Consider the following 19,078-nt stretch of genomic DNA (forward strand, 5'->3'; position numbering starts at 1 on the left):
CAGCAAAAAACTATAGAGACAGGGGATCATAATTCCAGTTAAAATTGACAGCAAAAAACTAGAGGTCAGAGACTCATAATTCCAGTTAACATTGACAGTAAAAGTTAGAGGTCAGGGGCTCATAATTCCAGTTAACATTGACAGCAGGAAGTTAGAGGTCAGGGGCTCATAATTCTAGTTAACATTGACAGCAGGAAGTTAGAGGTCAGGAGCTTATAATTCTAGTTAACATTGACAGCAATAAACTAGAGGACATAGGCTTATAATTCCAGTTAACATTGACAGCAGGATGTTAGAGGTCAGGGGCTCATAATTCTAGTTAACACTGACAGCAAAAAACTAGAGGTCAGAGACTCATAATTCCAGTTAACATTGACAGCAGGAAGTTAGAGGTCAGGGGCTCATAATTCTAGTTAACATTGACAGCAAAAAAACTAGAGGTCAGAGACTCATAATTCCAGTTAACATTGATTTTTTGAGCTCATGCTCTGTTGTATGCATTGTTTAATGGTTATTTGTTCTATTTTCAAACTTTGCAATAAAAATAATTTTTCTCTTTTGGTTCTTTAATGTTGTTTTATTCTACATTTCCTTAGACCTGACTCCGATTCAACAACAACTTTCTGAAATTAACAATCGCTATAGCCTACTGGGTGTAAAATTGTCTGACCGTCAACAGGAAATCGAAAGCCTGACAGAAGAAACTAAGTGCCATCTGCTGACCATGAAAACATTAGTAAATTTTGTCAAAGGGAAGGAAAAACAATTACCAAAGGAGTCTTTTCCAGAAAATAAGGAGCAGGCTGGGAATCAACTTCACATTCTTAAGGTAGTTGTGTTCAATATTTAAAAAAATAAATATATTTACAGGCTTTCATTTATTTACTAGCACAGAAAGTTGGGTGGATGTCTACCACAGTATAAATTTTGCACTAAAACACCAAAATTTCAACATAGTTAATGACACCCATTTTTACAGAATGATGTCCAGATAAAGTTTGTTTCTAAAAAAACTCAAGAACCTTGAATTACTTAGATCAATTGATATCTTTGAAATTAAATATATCGTAGAGACGCTAACCAGAAATGTGTTACATGTGGTTATGGTCAACGTAACACAGTGCATCTGTTGGGGAAATCTCTAAACTGTGTCTACAGATCTGTTGAATATTGTCATTACATTTCTTTCTTGTGACCCATTAACATTTAGTTCCCTGATGGTAGAGTTCTAGCTGTAAAAGTCGCTGGTATTTACTTTCACTACTGTTATGCTTCCTTCTAATGGCCACATTCATAATTTGATACTTTTTTCTTTGTGTATAAAATACATTAATACAATTTATTACTGTTACTGCCACTAGATATATACTGATGCCATATTGAAAAACGTACGGTATAATTAGGCATAACAGAGTAAACCCAAACTTTTGTAAATATAAAAATACATAAACAATGTTTCATGTCATCTGTTTACAAATCTGGGCAATGTAGTAATAACCTCTGTGAATATCCCCCACAATGTAGTAATAACCTCTGTGAATATACCCACACAATGTAGTAATAACCTTTGTGAATATACCCCCACAATGTAGTAATAACCTCTGTGAATATCCCCCACAATGTAGTAATAACCTCTGTGAATATCCCCTACAATGTAGTAATGACTTTTATGAATATCACCTCACAATGTAGTAATAACCTCTGTGAATATAGGTTTCTTCCTGAGAAGTTCTTGAATCTGGATCTTTAGTTTGTCAACATCGGGTTGCTTCTCTTGAAATTCTTCCTGGATTGTCTAGAATACGCAACAGTTGGTTATAACCACTTATTTTCTTTTAACCTAACTATCTAGGGCTTAATGATTATTTAATAATAAATCTAAAGTGTGTAACTGACACATTAAACAAAGAGTATATTGCGTGGTAGGAATATTCATAGAAGTAACTCCTACATTGTGGGGTGATATTCACAGAGGTTATTACTACATTGTGGGGGTATATTCACAGAGGTTATTACTACATTGTGAGGTGATATTCATAGAAGTAATTACTACATTGTGGGGTGGATGTTCTGGGCTCAGATAGCTTTAGGGACCAAATACATGAACTTGGTGAGTGGGTGATGGAATACCTTCTAATCTATTTACAATTTGCCATACAAAGTTTACAGTTTACAAAGTGCGTTGTGGGCACAGTTGCAAGTACTTAAGAGATATCTTAAGACAAGAGTTTCTGTGAAATTGGTATATTGTATATTTATGTTTATAGTGACCCGCTGGACAGAGCTAGTAAAGACCATTAAAGAGCAACTAGATGTACTTCAAGAGTTCAAGGACTTTCAAGAGACCCATGACTTACTGACCAGCTGGCTGATCCAGAAAGACAAGATGTTGCAGGTACTAGGACCAATTTCTTCAGTGCCTCACATGGTCACATCCCAAATGCAACAAGTCCAGGTACTAAAAGAATAATATTTGTTTTATTCCTTCTATCAGTATCAACTTACACGTACCATGCAGTCTGTCCGTTACTTGTAGATGTTATATAATACTTGTAGTAAGTGATGTCCTGTAAGAAGGACAATATGCCAAGCAAACGAATTGTTTTGAGATTTTGTTGATTAGCCATTAGTTTAATTACCATATTTGCTTGTAAGTTTTAAATTGCTTTTAATTTTACGAAATAATGACATTTTTCTATGTGTCTGTGGTACTTTCATCATCATTATAAATTTAAAATGGACAATTGTAACATAACTGAAGATTCACATCAAGAAAAGATTACTCAAGTTTAACAAAAAGATGTTTCGTGAAGAGAGAGCTCAAGATAAAGGATAAGGTTTGTGTTTGTTTAAAAGATTTCATACAAAATACAACTCAAGCTCCAAAGTGCGGTAACAGCATGACAATCTTACCGTTAGTTTGTTCAGATGTTCCTCAATGTCGACAGGACCTTCGGATATCTGGTCGTAGTTATCAGTAATCTGCTGTATACTGTCCTGTAGTTTCATGAAACCATCATGAAATTCCTTGGCAATCCCACAAGCAGCATCTAAACTCTTCTCACGTTCAGAAAGTTGGCTCATAAGGTCTTTCCACAGTTTGTGGATAACATCCATTTGGTTACGAGCTGTAACGCTGGCTGGGGAAGAAGGGCCGAGATCATTAACGACTGCTTCACCTGAAGTATCCAAGCGATCTAGGAGGGGCTGCTGTGATTTGAATTCATCTCTCATGACCTGGTGGAACGAAAATACTTAATTAAAAACGTGATAAACCTAAATGCTGGAAAATATTTAACAGCAAATGTAGTAAACACTCTACATATAGTAAACACTCTACTTGTACTAAACACTACATATAGTAAACACTCTACATGTAGTAAACACTACTTGTACTAAACACTACATGTAGTAAACACTACATGTATTAAACACTCTACTTGTACTAAACACTACATGTAGTAAACACTCTACATATAGTAACCTCTACTTGTACTAAACACTACATGTAGTAAACACTCTACTTGTAGTAAACACTCTACATGTACTAAACATTCTACTTGTACTAAACAGTACATGTAGTAAACACTCTACTTATAGTAAACACTCTACATGTAGTAAACACTCTACTTGTGTTTTAAGTTCGTCTACGATTGCGAGAAGCTAATAATTACAGATCCATATTTTTCAGAAGAAAATTAATGTAAATTTTACCCATGAAATGTATGTTACATTTTGTACAACTTTTCTGTAACATTTTATAAGATGTGGCAGGTACTGGTGTTCCCTTGGTTGTATTTTATAAAATATTGGCCTATGAATGAAGCACGTATCTAAATGAAGACACATCAATTAGTGTTCCCTTGGTTGTATTTTATAAAATATTGCCGTACGAATGAAGCACGTATCTAAATGAAGACACATCAATTAAATTATCCTATACAGTTTGTTAGTTTGTAGAATTACTCGTTATTCCATTATTTTACGTTAAATATGTGTACTGTTTAGTGTATGGTAACATATTTACTTTGACAGGATTGGGAAGGACGGTTGGAAAGCCAGCGCCCTCATTTGGCAGGAGCAGAAAGTATCTGTGAAGAATTGTGTGAACTATTAAGTGATTCAACCTCCAAGACTGAGATTAAGAACAAATTGATGACACTGCAGAAACAGTACACTGTCCTAACGAAGAAGATTGGTAAGCCTAATCTTTCAGTCAGTTCCTTAGCTGTTTGTGATTTTAATATCTGATTAGAAAATAAAGAAAACATAGCAAGTAAGGTACAGCACTTGATCAATATATACATCTACATATGTGTTTGTGTGAACAGGCATTTTTAGGTTTCATGTGTCTTGTTCCCATACAGAAAGATGACTACCAAATACAATAGTTTGTTTATAGTTAATAGTAATGTCAGAAAATTTTATTGTTTTTTTTTAACATTAGAATACAAATTGGTGGGTGATATTAAATATAATATTATGTTCATAATGCTTTCTGTGAGAAGAGTCATTGGGGTCAGGGGACAATGTTTGGCCTTACATAGCAAGAATAATTCTGTGACTGCTATATTCTCATGGTGATAATTAAACAACATTAGAGTACGTCAGAATAGCCTCACTGAAACCTAACATGTTACTCGTCATATTGCTATCTGAAATTGATTTTATTCACCCTGTCTTGTAGTATACTCCATCTACAAATTTCTTGTTTCTCTAAACACGTTTGGGTCGACCTCTCAAAGAAATCTGTCACAGAGATTATTGATTTGAATAATTTCATTCAACATATGAAAGCTGCTAGGCCTAGATTATCAATTTTAATTTCGTGCTGTTCTCAAAGAATGTTAAATTTCTATGACATTCAAGAAATATTTTGTGTCAATTTATTTTGTATAATTTTAATATAAGGGAATAATTAAATTTCTTTTGAAATTAAACATTTAACTTCTCAGATTCTATCCAGTTAAGTAAGGCTATTTTTTATATTTCACAGATAAAAATTTATATCGAACTATTCCGACCAGTGAACACCAACACTTTTCGTAACAACAAAAAAGTTAAAACTGATAAAGCACACTGGAGTAAAGTCTGATCATTAATTTTGTTTCCATTGTCAGAATATTAAAATATTTTAAACATTATAGATAACAAAAAGGCAGAATTAGAGTCTTCTCAGAAGGAAGACCAAGAGTTTGTCCTTTCCCTTGAAACCATCAAAACATGGCTGAATAAGATGCAGGACTGCTTGTCAAAACCTTTCACCGTTTCTGCTAACCATACCACCCTGATGGAACAGGTTAAGGATTTTGAAGTAAGTTGTTAAGAAACATTCAACCGGTAACATGTTCCTAATATGTGTAGTGGAAACAATTTATGTCCAGGCTATATGGCGTCAGAAATCAAATTGTTTAATTAATGTATGGTATGTTTGACACCCAAGGTATAAAATATGCCCCCCCTTTTTAGAGAAACTGAAACTAGGAATAAACTACTAAACACTTCATTTTTAAATGATTGAGTTTGGATTTTTAGTAAGAAGTATACTATAATTGTCGTCAGAATCAATATTAATGAATTATGAAACATTACTTTGTATAATATATGAGTTTATAAAACGAAATTCGTGGCAAGTATAATTAAACAGCAGAATTCTGTTAAATGTTTTTTAAAATATTGCTGGTGTTATTGTGAAATTCTTACCTTAAATTAACCTTTGACCTTACAGTTTTATAAGAAGTCTCCGTATCGATCTTGTATTTAAAAGTTAAAATTTTCTTCATCCTATGATATTGTTCTAACAAGTTTAATAATAGTTTACATTATATTCATTTATTTGTTTGTTCTTAAATGAATGTTGATTTTAAAATCTAATATTTATGATGTTTACCTTGATTAGCCAATACACAAAGATGTTTTAGACAAAGAACATGAAATCCACATTCTGGTGAGTACGGGGAATGAGATTATTAATAAGGTTACGCACAAGACTGAACCTCTCCAGCTGAAGGACAAATTAGACACCATCAAAACTCAGTGGGACATAATTCGCAAAGAAACCACAGACAGGTAGTTTGTTTTTTTAAGTCTAAAGCTTTTCATGTAACTCTTGAAAATTGGTTTGTGATATTTTATCTTTATTTTTTTTAATTAATGCTATATATACTTGTGTGTGTACATATATATATATATATATATATATTAAGTTAAAGTAATAAAAACATTAAACTTACAATTGAATTAGTATGAATGACATTTTGTTTTATTTTGTTGTTTTTTTCAGACAAAACAGATTGCTTAGATGTACTGACACAAGCCCAAAGCTCCTTTCAGCACTAATGGACTTTCTGCCTTGGCTTGAGCAGAGTGAAGAGAAGCTGGCCACATTCCAGCCAATCAACTTCCAGAAGGCAGAGCTTGAAAAACAAGCCAAGGATATTCAGGTAGATGTAATTAATTAACCTTTTAATTCTTGTGCTTTTTTTATTAGTTAACGAACAAGTTAGTCTTTTCCAACGCACACACAATAATGTTGGAGGAAAGATTAATATAAAATACACCCACTATGTAATTGATTGAAGTATTAAGTCACAGCTAGAACTTTTACTAATATCTAGGGGTGGTACCAGCCTCTTTATGATGAGGTGGGCTGAACAAAATGTTACAGTCTTCACTCTACATCTTTTGGGTAAGAAGTGAATCAGCTTCAATAGTAAACAGTTTTCATAGAGTGTGGGGGGTAGCTTTAGCTTTGGCAAGCCCCACTTGACTGCTGCCCCAGCTAATATGACATTATGAAATGTTACTATTACAGGTGTTCAAGAATGAGTTATCAAGCCACAGCCAAGATTTTGACAATATCTGTAACTTTGGTGAGATGTTATTAGATCAAACAGATGTTGACCAAGAAGATATCAAACAGAAGCTGGTGGAGCTGAAACAACGTTGGAATCAGCTCAACCAAGGTATATTAAGTTCTAACTGTAACAGGGAGCTCTACATCTACCACAAAACATCATGTTTGATTATCACGACAGATTTTTTATAGAGCAATTAATTCGTGTTTTCCGAAGGTACAGAAAAGTTAGCAGGAAACGATTTTTATAACCATGATGTGATAGCTACTGGTCGATCCAAGTTTTAGTTCCTACTAGACGTATATCAAGTATATATTATGCTAATTGTAACATAAACTTCCTAATCTTGGTAAATATTCTAATAATTTCCAAAGTAGTATCTTCTAGTCTAACCCTTGAATTACTGATGGGAAGCCACTGATGTTTTTATAAACTGTTTACACACAAAGTTGTGTATGGATGTATAACATGCTTGAAACACATACACAAATTTAAACAAAAATATCATCAATACAGCAGTTAACGTCACTATTTACTGCTGTGGTTTCTTGTGAGTTTTACGTAGAAAATGAGTAATTTTATTTGGTAGGATCTTCACATTGAGCTCAGGCTAAAACATAAAATTATTTAACATGATGTAGTACCTGGACAAATCCTGCCCATGGTGTATGGTGTGTGAACAAAGTCAGTAATTTGAAAGTTTAGTTGTGAAAATAAATGACACTTTAAACATGAGTAAAGAAGTATTTATTTACTCTTTCTGTACATAAAAGATACTGTATTAATTTTAACTGGTTTTATAGTAGTTATAACATCTGCTGATACATTCTAAGTTTCAAATGGGGTATTGTTAAAGAAGACACAGTATTGTTATGATTTAAGGCCTGCTAGCATTGAATGTACATCTTATATAGAAGTGTGATCCTCTCAAACAGGTGTGTTAGAAAGATCTCAGACGGTGGATAATGTGTCTCGGCTGTTGACAACATTCTATGACAAGGCTCGCAATGTACGACACACTCTTCACCAACTTGAAGAGAAGCTGGCTTCACTGGATGGTCTAAGCAATATTGTTGTATTGGATAGACTGAAGGTGTGTTATAATAAATAATATATAAGACAATTGAAAGTGTGTCATATTATATCAAATAACACTTGAAGGTATAGTGTAAAGTATAAAACAACACTTCAAGTTGTGTTGTAGTGTATAAGACAACACTTGAAGGTATATTGTAAAGTATAAGACAACACTTGAAATTGTGTTATAGTGTATAAGACAACACTTCAAATTGTGTTGTAGTGTATAAGACAACACTTGAAGGTATATTGTAAAGTATAAGACAACACTTCAAGTTGTCTTGTAGCATATAAGACAACACTTGAAGGTATATTGTAAAGTATAAGACAACACTTCAAGTTGTGTTGTAGCATGTAAGACAACACTTTAAGGTATATTATAAGGTATAAGACAACATTTCAAATTGTGTTGTATGGTATAGGACAACACAATGACAAAGTAACACACATTAGTTAATCTGCTGTAACTGTCAGCTGCCGTGAGAGAAGTTTATATGATAATTACACGATCGTTGTCTAAAATGTAAAGGTTTATGAAGATACAATTTGATTATTTTACCACATCCTGTTGTTGATATAACAGAACTAAGACTGGAACACTAGAAGCCACAGCTTGAGAACATGTTTCTACTGTTCGTTTGTTTTGACTTTAAAGAATGAAAGGAACTGAAAAGATGTGTATTTTGTTGTTTCCAAAAGCAGATAATGTGTTCTAAAATAAAAGCATTGCTCACAGACATTTAGATCTGTTTCCTGTCGTTGCTGTACAAGAATTTAGTTTAAAGGATGTTGAAATGTTTGTCTCTGCTCTGTGCAGGTACTTTTAGAAGAAGCAACTGGCCTAAATCAACAAGTTGACCAGATCATAGAATCTGCTGACCAACTGACATCAAATGCCAGCTTAGATTCTGATGCTTCCCACATTAAACAAGAATTGCTGACCTTGGAAAGTCGTCACAAAGAACTAATTCAGACCTTAGAAAAGAAACGCACACATGTGGAGTTCATCATAAAAGTCCTTTCTGATTTCACGGTTAGTGATTGTAACATTTGATATTTCATTTCATCTTGCTTCAATGTTATCATCCAGTTGAATTTTGTAAGACACAGCTAGTCGCCTCTACATGTCAACCCAGATCCATAACAGTCACAAAATATGATTACTGCTTCAATGTTATCAACCAGTTAAATTTTGTAAGACACAGCTAGTTGCCTCTACATGTCAACCCAGATCCATAACAGTCACAAAATATGATTACATTTAGGTGAAATAAAAAGCTCATAATAAACTTTACAGGTTTTTTAAAATCAGTTTTGTATATTTTTTCAATAATCAATAGTTTTGACAGGTCATAGAAAGGTGACCACACTTTTAGTTTATTTTAAAAATACACGTCTACTATCAGATTAGGCTGTAATATGTCTACTAAATTAAACATCTTTCTCTCCTTTCCAGATGAAAGAGAAGAATGTCCAGAAGGACTTGAAATCTTTAGAAGAAACATTAGACAACATGACTCCTGTTTCTCGAGTCATCACTGTCGTAGAAACTCAGATTGTAGAAATGAAGGTAAGAAAAATATTATATGTGTGGCATGTATTAATTCTGATGTCATATTACTGTTGATTAAATAAATTCATTAAATAAACTACGCACCTCTTCATCTAGTAGCTCAGCAGTAAGCATGAGGACTTAAAGTGGTAAAATTTGATCCCAACAGTGAGTGCAGGTAGCCCATTAATGGCTGAATTATAAGTTATTATATTTATTAGTTTCTGTGATTATTTATTAAATCCACGTAGAGGGTAATCCATTAAATAAACTATAAGATATATGCTCTTTCTTTGCGGTTTATTTTCATAAGAGTTTTTTGTTTCATATTCACATCACTATACTCGTGTGAAATTTACTAGAACCTTAGTAAATCAAGGCTTTTATTGTTCCGTAAGTTATCATTAACATTTCAACAGTGTATAATGTTTATTTTATTCCTGATGATTTTGTGGTATCTACAGAACTTCATGGGACAGCTGGATAAGGTGAACGATGATATTGAAGATGTTTCTAAACATGGAGAAGATACGATTGATCAGGGCTATACCACGGACGTGACATCGTGTAGAGAAAAGGTTAGTTATGAAAGGGCTATCTGCTGTAGGTTGTTTTGATTTATACATACAGATACACCAAATATACTTCCCACCCAAAATCATATAAAGTTCTTTTGATTATCTTGACCTTCATGCTCCGAGATGAGGCTATTCAAAAGTCTTTATCTAATCACAGTATGTTTCTTTTATCTAAAGTGAACTATTATATTATCTAAAGAAACATAATTACTAGATGTAGATAAATATCCCAATACACACTTCCCAGTAAAGGACTCTGAAGCTCTGTGTACATACATGAAGAGAACTATCTCATCTAACAATTTATAAGTCTTTTTCTGATACCACTTTTACTCTAGGTGAGCAATCTTCGACAGCAGTTCGTACGCATCACCGAAAGAACCAAAGTTCGGTTTATAAGTCTTTTTCTGATACCATTTTTACTCTAGGTGAGCAATCTTCGACAGCAGTTCGTACGTATCACCGAAAGAACCAAAGTTCGGTACTCAGTTTTGGAGAGCACTCTTGTCACGCTAAAATGTTTCTATGAAGTCTACAGTACTACGATCATTGAGCTTGATAAGACTGTTGAAGAAGAAAAGAATTTTAAGGCTATAAGTGGGGAAGTGGAGACAATAAGGTCTCTACAGGAAGAATTTAAGGTTTGTTGAGTTTTTTATTTTCTTATTTTTTTTATCATGAAATATTTTTCCTTCTCGGCATTTCTTGAGACATTGATGTAGTTTCGGTGTTTACTTCTGCAGTACAAAAATCTTAAAAATTACATGCAACAGAGATCATTAAAAATATCTTAAGAAGCGTTGAGTTCATTAATTAGAATTAAAAGAAGTCATTGTTTTATTATGTGCAATAAAGTGGTCAAATCATTTAGTATAACAAGTAACAAATATTCCAACATAGTTATGTGTCATTAATTTGTAAAGCTTTCCAAAAAATATTTTGTTGACAGGCCTTCCATAAAAACCACATTGAGCCCCTGAACAAGCATATAACAGATGTTAACAAACAAGGACACAATCTCGTCCAGTCAGCTTCTCCGGGTGTGGACACGATCAAGCTTGAGCAAGACTTGGAAACTCTGACAAAGAAATGGAACGACTTGCAAGAGAGGGTATGTATTTTCATCATTAAAATAACCACAAGACTAATGTTATTCCCTTTTTTTGACTTCACAAAATGTGACTGGTTTGTTCAAAATATTATTTTTGATTATAGGTGTGTCTTTTGATAAAAATATATTTCAGTCTACAAAACTACAATTATCTAACAGTGCGTTTTAATAAGCTCTTCTTGTTAGTTTTTGTATGTTTCCAAAAACCTATTGTTGTGATTTATGCTTTTGAAATAAACTTGCTTTTATAAATCTTGTAACCAGCGGTAACTTACTCATCTGACTGCTTTCAATAACATGAAATTATGACATAAAGTTGAGTAAACCATTTGACCAAATTGTTTTTGCTTTCAGCTGAATGATCGTGAGAGATTGCTGGACCTGAGGCTGCTACAGTCTGGTAAGTTCCAGGAAGCTTTAGAGGGAGTTCAGAAATGGCTACAAGATACAGAGGAAATGACTGCCAACCAGAAAGCTCCATCAGCAGACTATAAAGTGGTGAAAGCTCAGCTACAAGAACAAAAAGTAATTAATTAATATGATTAGTTCCTTGTGGACTGGTGGTTTCAGGAAAATAACTTTGATATTCAGGTTTTGTGTAAGGTACTTGAACTCCAAACATTTGTATATATATATATAATGTACCAGGAGTGAAATTAGTAGTCCACTGTATTATTAGTAGTCCACTGTGTCGGTATTATTAGTAGTCCACTGTGTCAGTATTATTAGTAGTCCACTGTGTCAGTATTATTAGTAGTCCACTGTGTCAGTATTATTAGTAGTCCACTGTGTCGGTATTATTAGTAGTCCACTGTATCAGTATTATTAGTAGTCCACTGTGTCAGTATTATTAGTAGTCCACTGTGTCGGTATTATCAGTAGTCCACTGTGTCAGTACCGACACAGTGGACTACTAATAATACTGACACAGTGGACTACTAATAATACTGATACAGTGGACTAATAATAGTACCGACACAGTGGACTACTAATAGTACCGACACAGTGGACTACTAATAATACCGACACAGTGGACTACTAATAATATACTAATAGTACTGATACAATGGACTACTAATAGTACTGACACAGTGGACTACTAATAGTACTGATACAATGGACTACTAATAGTACTGACACAGTGGACTACTAACAATTCCGACACAGTGGACTACTAATAATATTGATACAGTGGACTACTAATAATACTGACACAGTGGACTACTAATAGTACCGACACAGTGGACTACTAATAGGTCCACTGTATCAGTACTATTAGTAGTCCACTGTGTCGGTACTATTAGTAGTCCACTGTATCAGTACTATTAGTAGTCCACTGTGTCAGTACTATTAGTAGTCCACTGTGTCAGTACTATTAGTAGTCCACTGTATCAGTACTATTAGTAGTCCACTGTATCAGTACTGTTAGTAGTCCACTGTATCAGTACTATTAGTAGTCCACTGTATCGGTACTATTAGTAGTCCACTGTATCGATATCATTAGTAGTCCACTGTGTCTGTAATATTAGTAGTCCACTGTATCAGTACTATTAGTAGTCCACTGTATCAGTACTATTAGTAGTCCACTGTATCAGCACTATTAGTAGTCCACTGTATCAGTACTATTAGTAGTCCACTGTATCAGTACTATTAGTAGTCCACTATATCAGTATTATTAGTAGTCCACTGTGTCGGTATTATTAGTACTCCACTGTATCAGTACTATTAGTAGTCCACTGTATCAGTACTATTAGTAGTCCACTGTATCAGTACTATTAGTAGTCCACTGTATCAGTACTATTAGTAGTCCACTATGTCAGTACTGTTAGTAGTCCACTGTGTCAGGACTGATTGTTATTTACATTTGTTACAGTTCTTAAGGAAACTGCTCCTTGATCGACAGAACAGCATGACTTCACTGACCGACATGGGAGCTGAAGTCATGCATAACTTTGAGCCAGCGAAAAGGAAAGAAGTTGAAATCCAACTTCGCATCTTGACAGAAAGGTTCACTAGTCTACTCACTGTAGCAAGGGAACGTATGGAGGCTCTTGAACAGGCCATTCCTGTTGCACAGAACTACCATGACAAGATAAGTTCACTGATGGTGTGGTTGGAATGCACCGAGAAGAAATTGGTCGTTATGACAATCGTACCGACAGATCAGGACAAAATCAAAGAGCGAATAAATGAACACAAGGTGAGAAAAATAGATAATGCATTTAAATATGGTGATGGTTGATTACGAATGTGTTAGACATTGGACGACAATAGAGTGTTTAAACACTGTGTTTTCAGAACTGTTACAAGGCACATATAATAAGAAAGAGTTTGTGATAAGTATATTCGAAAGTAGTCTTGTAACTTAGGTTAAATAGGGTGATGGTTGATTACGAATGTGTTAGACATTGGACGACAATAGAGTGTTTAAACACTGTGTTTTCAGAACTGTTACAAGGCACATATAATAAGAAAGAGTTTGTGATAAGTATATTCTGAAAGTAGTCGTAGTCATGTAACTTAGGTTACGTGTCATAGTTTCATTATAATTATGACCACACTGTTAATATGTCATGAGGTTTTCAGCTCTCAAGGTCTAGAGTGCGGCTGCTTAGGGAAAATATTTATATTCCTATACTTTTTTTTTTAAACATTTAAAAGGAACTTCACGAGGACATCATCAACCACAAAAACTTGTTTGAAGAGACAAATCTGTTGGTTCAAACTCTGGTAACTCTGGTTAATGAGGAAGAAGCCCACACGATCCAGGATAAGTTTCGAGAAACAATGGACCGTTATAACAAGATTACAGAAGACAGTACAACAGTTGGTGAGCTTTCAGCCCAGTATCTAGAAGGTGTTGCACATTTCTGGATTAAATATGAAAAACTACTGACTTGGCTGCAGGAGGTGTACGTCAAGTTCACCCGTTACCAGATTCTTTCTGTATATCCAGACAAAATTCAAGAGCAAATCGAGGAACTGACTGTAAGTATTCAGTTAATTTTAATTATTTAACTTCTAAGGTAAGATTGGTCATCTCTCAGAAAGTTATGAGCTGCTTAAGATTATCAACTGAAATTTCAGAAACCTAATATTGTTTGATATTTATATTAACTCCCAACCTTACGAACAGATTAGGTAAACACAATCGGTTCAAATCCCCATCATTAAATATTCTCCTTCTTTCAGCTTTGGGGGTGTTATAATGTGACAGTCAATCTCACTATTTGTTGGTGAAAGAGTAGTCCAAAAGTTGGCATTGGGTGGTGTTGACTAGCTGCCTTCCCTGTAGTCTTTCGCAGATAAATTAAGGATGGATACCAAGAGAGTAGATGGGCAACGTCAGGTAATTCTGCCCGAGAATCACTAATCGGCATCTAAGTGCCTCACTGGTCAAGTGGCCTCTTTACTAAAAAACAAAAATCAGGTTACAGGGTAGATAATTCGTACAACATAACCTGAAATATGTTAAAAGGAGATATTAAATGTTTTGTAAAAGTATTTTAGATAAAGTATAAGCCCCAATTCTTCAAAGTAAATAGAAACTGATTTATTTTTGACAACAGATGACAACATTAACCAGTAATTTCAAGATTTTTCCACAAGTGACCATCTTTGTTATAAACTGGGATCAAGTTAACAATATAAACATGATGTATAAATTCTTATTTTATGATATTTTAATGAATACAGCCAAAAATTATTTATTGGTTCTTCCTACTATGAGAAATTTATTTATTTTTTTTGTTACTTTAATACAAATTTATTTTATTTCTAGGTAGGCAATGTACGTTGAAAAAAATCAATAAGTGATATTAAATTCTAATGTTTTTTTTTAGATCTGATTACTTACAAATATACAGAAACAAAGACTACAATATGATCTCTTTAATTTGACACATTTCACATCTGGAATATTTTCCTTAAATATTTCTGTGCTGAAGCCTTAATGTCTTCTGTTTATTTGTTTACCAAATTACGCACCTCCATTTTCACTTCTTTTTTTTTCTCGAAACTGCCTACAATATAACATGATGAGGAAAATCAATATTCCTTTGGTCGACATGTAAATGTTATAGTTTTAGTTTTAATCCTTTAGCTATAGCACTAGCCTTGTGTGCGAGAGATCTCGGGTTCAATACCGAGCTCAGTAAGTTAAAACAAAAGTAATTAAGCACAGGAAAACTGGCTCCTAAAACCCTGAGATAATGTCCAAGAACAGACCTAGTATATGAGAGCTTAAGAATAGCTAATTAGTTATTGCTAATGAATAGAATTGACTTACTAGTGATGACCAGTAGGTTAACCTTTTGTTGCCGAGCTGTTAGAGGACTTACCTGGCGTACAAGAGGTGTTGGGTTCAAACTTAATCCAAGGAAATGAAAAACGAAGATATATTACTGTCTACATTTTTTTCTGCATCTCTTATGGTGTGATGAAGTTCTACTGATATTTGATTAGTCATGCGATTTCTACAAAACTGCCAAAATGTTTTCTAAATATATTACATCAGATTGAAGAATAGAAAAGTCATGAGCTGCTAGATTGAGAAAATGTCAACCAGTGGTGTTTTACACGTTATTTAAATCTGAATATAGAGGTTTTTTTAGTTTGTTGTAAAACTTTTATGGTAGCTCACATTGTACATTTAATTGTGATTTTTTTTCAGGACCTTCATTCTGAAATTACTAATTATAACTGCGAAGTAGACGACCTGATTACCATATCACAAGAACTAATGAAACATACTTCAGGTAAGGGTTATCTTATTTTAATGACTTACTTGTTGAAAATGAATTGGTACAGGAGTTATATCTGAGAAAATTGGCTAATACTCTCTTCCTTTTTTTTTTACAACTCTGTAACCGTTTGTAACACATGCATGTTACAGAATTGAGGAGAACAAAGACAATCGTACTTTGAAGCGTACAGTTACCTTTGTTTTCTTCAGTTCTTTAATTGAGTTTTACCAAGTACCGACGGTTTCAACTATTAATTACATACGTGTTATTCTTCATTGATAAAATTTTGAGCTAAAATTTGAAGCTTATTGATATTTGGTCATCTTAGAAACAAATCTTAAATGTATTCTTATGCTCAGTCATAACTTTTAATTTGTTTTACTTGCAGGCGATGATGTCATTCAGCTAAAAGACAAAGTTGACATCATCCAGGGCAAGTACAATGAAGTGTCCCAAAAATGCACTGAGAGACAAAAGCAAGCACTAGAGGTTCTTCCACTCACTCAGAACTTCCAGAGTTCTCGTGAAAAGCTGGTGTTATGGATAGATGAGACAGAGCAAACTCTGAAGACGCTGGAGGCCCTTAGTCTCAGCACACAGGAGAGCACTATAGAGGTAAAAAAGACTGCTCCTGTTAACATTAGTGGGCTGAGCAGTTAGCATGCTGCCTATAGATCTGAGGTTTCATGGTTTATGTCCTGTTACCAGCAAAAAAAATATATAAAAAATCATATGCTGCACTTTGGGGCTGTAAGAGTGATGGTCAAATCCCTCAAGAGTAGCCCAATAATTGGCAGTGGGTGGCGTTGACCAGCTACCTTCCCTCTAGTCTATCACTTCAAAATTAGGGATAGCTAGCAAAGATAGCTTTGTGCAAAATTCAGCAAACTTATTAATCGTAGAAGTTGTTGTTAAACTAATAAAACAGAAGTTAGTAATTATAAAACTTTGTTTAATAGATACTTTATACCCTACTCATTAATGACCTTAGAGATGGCAAAGTGTGAAGTATTACTACTAAAAGATTGTTTGTAATTTTTAAAAATGTTTCAATGACTGACTCGGTATAAAGAACATCTTTAATAACATTGTTATAATCCAGTGGTCTTTGTCTACTAGAACACATGATGCTCGAATACCGTTTAAAGCCTTTTATATTATAAAGCATAGTGCAAACAAAACAAATGCATTTTCCAAAGCTACGTAGGTTATGTGGATATGAACAAGTTGTTTGTTTCTTTTAGCACTTGGAAAAGGTAATGCAAGAGTATCGACCGGTGGTTGAATCAGTCACTTTACTGGGACCACGTCTGTGCCAGATCTCGCCAAGTGAGGGGTCACATCTGTTAGAAAACCTCATTACTCGAGACAATCGTCGTTACGATGCACTCTGTGAGCAGATTCAGCGTAAGGCAGAGAGGATACAGTTATCAAAACAAAAGAATGTAGAGGTACGAAAGCATTTTTAAATTAGGATTGTAACAAAAGCTTTAAGCTTGTGGAGAGTGGATCACCTGTCTTGAACATTTATAACATTTCACTCTGTTTTATGATGAGGTGAATGTTTCTTTTACAAGTGATATGAGAAACCTGAAACACGTACGAAAGCATTTTAAAATTAGGATTGTAACAAAAGCTTTAAGCTTGTGGAGAGTGGATCACCTGTCTTGAACATTTATAACATTTCACTCTGTTTTATGATGAGGTGAATGTTTCTTTTACAAGTGATATGAGAAACCTGAAACACGTGATACAATGATTTAAGTGCTGAGTTAACTTTTGTTTGTAGTTTCCATAGTTTTGCCTATTTTGTGTCAATCTTATGTTGATGTTTAATTATTTCCAAGAAAGGTTATTTCTTTATTTTGTGTTACTCTGTACGACACATATCATAGCATGCATACTTGATTTACTTATTTGATATTTTGTTTGCTTGTATAGCATTTTGTGTAAGATACAAATAAGTAATAAACTGGTTGATAAAATACATACTTCAGTTTCTGGAATGAAATAATTGTAATTGTGTATGTATGTCAGTGTTAATTTGGAATGGCCTTCCTCACATCCTGTACATAGGTTATAGGAGACATAGACGAACTTTTGGATTGGTTTCGAGGAGCCCAGCAACAAGTCCAGGAGGCTGAGCCCCTCTACCCAGACCCTGGTTCTCTCACAGCATTACTCAAAGAACAGAAGGTCTGTAAGGTTTTATGTTACTGTTGAAATAATTTTAGATGTGTAATATTTGAACTAAGTATTTTCTATTCATTAAATAGAATCAAAAATTATAGTAGGACATTTACCGTAAAATTAATTTTCCTTCAAATCAGACAGTAATAGGGAAATCATAAATGTCTGGTGAATTACCAGGGACAATGACTAAAACAGACATGTGTTAGAGACAACTTTCTACCGGGGACAATGACTAAAACAGACGTGTGTTAGAGATAACTTTCTACCAGGGACAATGACTAAAACAGACGTGTGTTAGAGATAACTTTCTACCAGGGACAATGACTAAAACAGACGTGTGTTAGAGACAACTTTCTACCAGGGACAATGACTAAAACAGACGTGTGTTAGAGACAACTTTCTACCAGGGACAATGACTAAAACAGACACGTGTTAAAGACAACTTTCTACAGATTGATGGTTTCTAATTATGGAAAGAGAAAACCTGTTGATATAAAATAAACTTCAGTGTTTTGATAGAGACTACTTGACATCACTGTACACAAGTATAATCTTATGGGATAACTTATCTATTAGATCATACTGTGATTAGGCCTATGTACACTGATGATACCTATCTGTTAGATCATACTGTGATTAGGCCTACAAACACTGATGATACTTATCTATTAGATCATACTGTGATTAGGCCTATGTACACTGATGATACTTATCTGTCAGATCATACTGTGATTAGGCCTACAAACACTGATGATACTTATCTGTTAGATCATACTGTGATTAGGGCTACAAACACTAACGATACTTATCTGTTAGATCATACTGTGATCAGGCCTACAAACACTGACGATACTTATCTGTTAGATCATACTGTGATCAGACCTACAAACACTGACGATACTTATCTGTTAGATCATACTGTGATCAGACCTACAAACACTGACGATACTTATCTGTTAGATCAT

General features: G+C 34.1%; 2 protein-coding genes across 2 annotated transcripts in view; both read left to right on the forward strand.

Moving 5' to 3' along the window:
• Nucleotides 1-850, forward strand: part of LOC106470391 — a 21,648-nt gene extending 20,798 nt beyond the window's left edge. The window contains exon 11 of the mRNA XM_013930941.2: nt 597-850. Coding sequence (XP_013786395.2) covers nt 597-850 — 254 coding nt within the window. The remainder of the gene's footprint in view (nt 1-596) is intronic.
• Nucleotides 851-3,765: 2,915 nt separating this feature from the next.
• The window catches only part of LOC106470392 (microtubule-actin cross-linking factor 1-like), a 47,019-nt gene continuing 31,706 nt past the window's right edge, over nt 3,766-19,078 (forward strand). Inside the window, exons 1-19 of the mRNA XM_022398990.1 lie at nt 3,766-3,774; nt 4,036-4,198; nt 5,148-5,314; nt 5,900-6,069; nt 6,284-6,443; nt 6,815-6,965; nt 7,793-7,950; nt 8,752-8,967; nt 9,391-9,504; nt 9,951-10,064; nt 10,493-10,705; nt 11,014-11,175; nt 11,530-11,700; nt 13,049-13,375; nt 13,837-14,163; nt 15,848-15,932; nt 16,309-16,535; nt 17,165-17,371; nt 17,997-18,116. Of these exons, the coding sequence (XP_022254698.1) occupies nt 3,766-3,774; nt 4,036-4,198; nt 5,148-5,314; nt 5,900-6,069; nt 6,284-6,443; nt 6,815-6,965; nt 7,793-7,950; nt 8,752-8,967; nt 9,391-9,504; nt 9,951-10,064; nt 10,493-10,705; nt 11,014-11,175; nt 11,530-11,700; nt 13,049-13,375; nt 13,837-14,163; nt 15,848-15,932; nt 16,309-16,535; nt 17,165-17,371; nt 17,997-18,116 (3,261 nt within the window). The remainder of the gene's footprint in view (nt 3,775-4,035; nt 4,199-5,147; nt 5,315-5,899; nt 6,070-6,283; nt 6,444-6,814; nt 6,966-7,792; nt 7,951-8,751; nt 8,968-9,390; nt 9,505-9,950; nt 10,065-10,492; nt 10,706-11,013; nt 11,176-11,529; nt 11,701-13,048; nt 13,376-13,836; nt 14,164-15,847; nt 15,933-16,308; nt 16,536-17,164; nt 17,372-17,996; nt 18,117-19,078) is intronic.

This window comes from Limulus polyphemus, unplaced genomic scaffold (genome assembly GCF_000517525.1).
Source record: "Limulus polyphemus unplaced genomic scaffold, Limulus_polyphemus-2.1.2 Scaffold3980, whole genome shotgun sequence".
NCBI lineage: Eukaryota > Metazoa > Arthropoda > Merostomata > Xiphosura > Limulidae > Limulus > Limulus polyphemus.